Below are 5,447 nucleotides of genomic sequence, written 5' to 3' on the forward strand. Positions count from 1 at the left end.
CCACCACGCCCAGCTAATTTTTGTATTTTTAGTAGAGACGGGGTTTCACTGTGTTAGCCAGGATGGTCTCAATCTCCTGACCTCGTGAGCTGCCCATCTTGGTCTCCCAAAGTGCTGGGATTACAGGTGTGAGCCACTGCGCCTGGCCTTTTTTTTTTTTTTTTTCTAAATTGAGACAGGGTCTTGCACTATCCCCCAGGCTGAAGAGCAGTGACACGATCTTAGCTCGCTGCAGTCTCAAACTCCTGGACTCAAACAATCTTCCCGCCTGAGCCTCAGTAGCTGGGACCACAAGTGCGCACCACCATGCCTGGCTAGTTTTTTAATTTTTTGTTGAGATGGGGTCTCACTGTGTTGCCCAGGCTGGTCTCAAACTCCTCGGCGCAAGCGAGCCTCCCACCTCCCACCTCAGCCTCCCAAAGTGCTGGCATTACTGGGGTGAGCCGCTGTGCCCAGCTGAAAACACGAGTCTTAATTCTTCCCCCGGAGACCATGACTGTGAGTGTAATGTTTATGCTCTTCCTTATCAGTGTCCATTCAACTAATATTTATTGAGCTAGGCTTTGTCTTAGGGACTGGGGATATAGGCGTGGACAAGACAGGTTCCTGCCTTTGCAGAGGTCTTTCTGAGGGGCCCTTGCCCTGCCCTTCCTCCACCATTCCCCCTGGATGACTGTAGAAGGAATCCCTGATAAAGACACACACTCCGGCAGGCGGACACAGACATTGAAGTCTGTCTTCCAGTTGGGAAAGCCTAGCCTTGTTGGGAGGCAGAGGGATGTGTCCGAGGTCATTGTTGGTGTTAACAGTTCATTCCCCGTCTCCCCAAATTGGGAAGAGATGTACGAGGTGCCCTGTTTGCATGTTCTGTCGCGGTGGGTTGAAAAAGCTTGTCCTCAGTCAGCCTGCTTGAGCTGCCTGTTGACTTGCCACAAGAGTTTTTGACCGTCAGCATCATTTTTCTTGCCACTGGGCAGAGTGGGTTTAGTCTTAACAGATTTAAAACCACCTTGACTGAGTGTTGCTCTCAGGGACCCTTTCAGACCCTGCCCCTCCCATCCTGTGACACAGTCATCTTATCTGTCCCTCTGTTTCTAGGTGTAAAGAAGAAGCCCGCCGGGCGTGCCGAGCAGGAAAGAAGCAGCTGGTGAGTTCTTGTCTCCTCCAGCCCCATAGCAGTGCCCCAGGCAGGCCTGGAGCGATGCCCAGCAGTTCGGAGAGCAGCCCGCTGGGGTTTTGAGGGGGACAGAGTCTGCAGGGGGCCCAGGCACCACAGCTTATTTTACAGACCGGAGGGAAGAAGGCTGGGACGGCCTTAGCGTCTGGGAAGGGCTGTCTTCCTCTTGCCCTCTGGCTTGCCCAGTTCAGCACTGACCTAAGTCTCCATGCCCCCTAGGCACTGAGGTCTCTCAAGGCCAAGCAACGGACAGAGAAGCGCATCGAGGCCTTGCATACCAAGCTGGACACTGTGCAAGGCATCCTGGACCGGATCTATGCCTCCCAGACAGATCAAATGGTAGCCACTCCCCTCTAGTCCAGCACTCAGCTGGTCTCTCCATGGGTGTTGGTCACTTGCAGCTTCGGCTTTGCTGTTTGGAGGATGCCTGGGTTCTTTCGGGATGTAGCTGGGGCTGCCTTTGTCTTTCCAGTCAGGAGGTTTGGCCTCAGTGGGTATAGGGTAAATTGAGATTGGGTGCCCAGAAAACCCCAAAGCTGCCTTTTGGAGTTGAAACAATATTGTATGTATTTTGCCAAATGTCTGTCATATGCACTGATAGCTTTGCTTTGTCTTTAGGTTTTTAATGCCTACCAGGCTGGGGTGGGAGCACTCAAACTCTCCATGAAGGATGTCACAGTGGAGAAGGCAGAGAGCCTTGTGGATCAGATCCAAGAGGTACAGAAAGGGGCCAGGGAGGGACACACAGAGAAGTAAGTGACAGAGGACAGATTTGACTTCATTGCACATCCTCTTTAATGAAACTTGACTTGTGACCTTGTGAACTTGAGGAAACTTTCCTTAATTCTCATTTGGGGCAGGATTGCTTTGTCACCCTAGATATTTTCCACCGAAGCCTGAGATGCTCAGAGCCACCATGCCCAGCTCAGGGCTTTGCACTTGTCTCTTACAGCTCTGTGACACCCAGGATGAAGTTTCTCAGACTCTGGCTGGTGGGGTAACCAATGGCTTAGGTGAGTGGACAAGGTGGTTATTTTTATTTTTATTTATTTATTTATTTTTAGATGGAGTCTCACTCTGTCACCTAGGCTGGAGTGCAGTGACACATTCTCGGCTCACTGCAACCTCTGCCTCCTGGGTTCAAGCGATTTTCCTGCCTCAGCCTCCTGAGTAGCTGGGATTATAGGCGCACACCACCATGCCGGGCTCTTTTTTGTATTTTTAGTTGAGATGGGGTTTCACCATGTTGGTCAGGCTGATCTCGAACTCCTGACCTCGTGATCCGCCTGCCTCAGCCTCCCAAAGTGCTGGGATCACAGGCGTGAGCCACCATGCCCGGCCCAAGATGATTTTTTCTTCTTTTCATCCTGGAAGACTTCGTTTCCCTGTGCTGTGATGAGTTTGACGGTAGATTTGCTTTTCCGGGTGCAGGCAGGCCTCTCCTAGCCTGCCCTCCCTGGGGCCCATCTGCGGGAGCAATTAGGGAATTGCCATTTCCTCCTTGACAGCCGTGCTCATGACCCATCTGTGCTCCGGCATTCCTCAAGCACAAGGCTTCTGACTGGAGGATCCTCCTGCAAGGGCAAGGGGAATCAGGGTCAGGTCCATGGGGTTAGCAGAATGCATCTTCTTGGTGACTTAGCTCTGAGTGTGGAAGAAGCGTCTCTGCTTGAAGCTACCGTCCGTTTCCTGACTTCCGGGATTTTTTTTTTTAATTTGCAAGGAGGCCTGGCATCTTTTGTAAAGCTAAGCGGGGTTTTGGTAACCTCAGTCCTGTACTCACTAATGTATTTCTCCCTGGAGTTTATGCATCTTTATGTTGTCTTTTATTTCCAGATTTTGACAGTGAAGAACTGGAGAAGGAATTGGACATCCTCCTTCAGGATACCACCAAAGAACCTTTGGATCTGCCTGACAACACCCGCAATAGGCATTTTACCAACAGTGTGCCTAACCCTAGGATCTCAGATGCTGAACTTGAAGCTGAACTTGAGAAACTGTCCTTATCAGAGGGAGGTATGGAGCTGTTTTCCAAGGCCTCAGGCGGGCATGTGGCCATCTGGCTGACAGAGTTGATGGGCCCAAGCCCAGTTACTCAATTTGCCAGAGTACCAGAGCCCTATAGGGAGTTGAGGGTTTGTTTATATTAAGACTCAGTCTCGTAAACACTGGAATGCCTTCATCTTCAAGATTTTCCTGTTATAGTGTTCAGTCATTTCTTTGCCTTGCAGGTTTGGTCCCAAGCAGTAAATCTCCGAAAAGGCAATTGGAACCGACTCTAAAGCCATTGTAGGACCCTCAAGTGAAGGACCCTCATGTAAAAGAGAGACCAGGCTTGCTGGGTGTGTACATAGTTATTTAAACAAGAAACTCTCAGAATGTGTTTGAAAGAGGAGGAAGGAGAACCACTGATTTATCTGGATGCTACTACTTACTACAGGACAGATAGAATTTCTGGAAGCGATGCTCCAAAGGCTTGCTCCCAGCTGTCTTATGGACCTGCCTTCTCATCTTTATAGTGCCACAATTTATACAGTCCTGTGTCTGACCTGTCATTTCATAGCCTGCAGTTCTTGCCATTGGCACACTTAAGTTTGTCTTCACCCACCAGCTTCATTCCAGCCTATGAAGGGGAAAGATTTGCAGCTTTGCCAAATCTGAAGCAGTTCCCACTTCCCCCTGCGGTTTTTTTAGAGGGGTTTATCCTGTCGCTAATGTCAGTTAAATAACTTACTCTGCCCCACTTGATTTCACTGGTAAGAGAAGAATGAGAATGAAACACTTCAAGGTTTTATTTGAGGGGACTTAGCTGCCATTTTATGGAGAAACATGTAGTGTAAAAGGTTTTTCTCTAGGGTCATTTGTCAGAATTCTCCAGGTGTTCAGAGAAAGAGGTCGCCCCAAGCGGCCCAGAGTCGTGGCAGTCCGGAGGGGCTGCTGTGTCCGGTGGGCGCTGCCTCTTCATCCGATGCAGCAGGAGGTCGGCTGGTGGGGGAAAGGCTTCTTCCGAGGCCTCTGCACTCACCTGGGAAGAGGCCCAGTCACTACAGGACCCCGAGATGTCCAGACCCCTTATGCTTTTCTAAAGAGGCGAAATTGTTGCCTTGGCCCCATCATGGGATAACTTAAAAATACATACCTATCTTCCAGAACAAGCCACACAACAACACACCTCCCCTCCTTGAGCCTGGCACACAGCACTGGGCTCTCTGAATTTGGAAAGCGTTTCACTTTGTGGCCTACTGCTCAGGGGAAGGGAGCTGAGCCAGGATGTGCAATAGAAGGAGGGGCTGTGCCCTCTGCCACATCTGCCAGGAGCTACCTGGGCCACCCGTGCACCTGTCCTGCTTCCTGCAGTCCCCACTCCCTGCCTCCTTTGAGGGACTGGGCAGGGCGGGGTAGGGGGATAGACAGGAAAGGGTCTGAATGCTCTGGCAACGGTGAGAAGAAACAGCCACGCTGCCACTCTGCTGCCCAGCCACCAGGATTTCTGCCTGGAGCCCTTTGCCCTGTCCCTGCTGCCTGAGGTGACGTAGAGCAGAGGAGAAGAATTTGCTCCAGGCCAGGAGCACAAATCATTGTTCAATGAATTTCTCTCCAACTCGACCTTGGTAAACGGAAACGTTGGGGGTGAAGAGAAACAATCACTATTTTTTTTCTTTTTTATCTGGTAAATAATTAAAAGAAAAACCGGAACACTTGTCCCGTCTCTTCTTTAGGTTGTATCAGTGTCTTGTTCCTTTGTCCCTCCCCACGCTTCCAGCTTCTGCACACTTTGGTTCTTTCTCTGAAGTCCACAGGAGAATGTGGAGTGCCTGATCATGTGAGCTTTGAGCTGTAGCAGCTGCTGCTCCATCTAAGTGGCCGTGCACAGTGAGCTCTCCTGGGGAGAACTCACTCTTTGGCCTCCCTGGTTTTAGCAGTGTGCCATGGCTACAGTTTTCCGTTGCCTGGGCTCTATAAGTGGCCTAATTTCTTCTGCCCATGTGATTGTATCATACTTTAGTCTGGCACTGGTATTTCTCAGCCCCTCCTCCAGGGATGGTGTTTGCCACGCCCTGTGAGGAAGATGGGCTTTGAGGCTGAGGGCAGCATTAGGAACAGGCTAAGCAGTTGGCTGCAGCACTTGGTCTGCAGCTCCAGGTAAGTCAGAGGTGAACTGGCCAGGAAAAGGTGGTGAGAACAGCGGCTCAGAAAGCCCTGGGAGAATTCTAAAGGACCTGGTGAGAAGGGCGAGAGGGACTGGAGTTCACAGGCCCCGCCGAAGAGA

General features: G+C 50.8%; 1 protein-coding gene across 1 annotated transcript in view; it reads left to right on the top strand.

Moving 5' to 3' along the window:
- Positions 1-4,878, top strand: part of CHMP7 (charged multivesicular body protein 7) — a 16,039-nt gene extending 11,161 nt beyond the window's left edge. The window contains exons 5-10 of the mRNA XM_011939856.1: positions 1,099-1,147; positions 1,397-1,516; positions 1,796-1,894; positions 2,130-2,190; positions 3,014-3,193; positions 3,409-4,878. Of these exons, the coding sequence (XP_011795246.1) occupies positions 1,099-1,147; positions 1,397-1,516; positions 1,796-1,894; positions 2,130-2,190; positions 3,014-3,193; positions 3,409-3,470 (571 nt within the window). The 3' untranslated portion in view covers positions 3,471-4,878. The remainder of the gene's footprint in view (positions 1-1,098; positions 1,148-1,396; positions 1,517-1,795; positions 1,895-2,129; positions 2,191-3,013; positions 3,194-3,408) is intronic.
- Positions 4,879-5,447: the final 569 nt, after the last annotated feature.

This window comes from Colobus angolensis, unplaced genomic scaffold, assembly GCF_000951035.1.
Source record: "Colobus angolensis palliatus isolate OR3802 unplaced genomic scaffold, Cang.pa_1.0 Scaffold184, whole genome shotgun sequence".
Taxonomy (NCBI): domain Eukaryota; kingdom Metazoa; phylum Chordata; class Mammalia; order Primates; family Cercopithecidae; genus Colobus; species Colobus angolensis.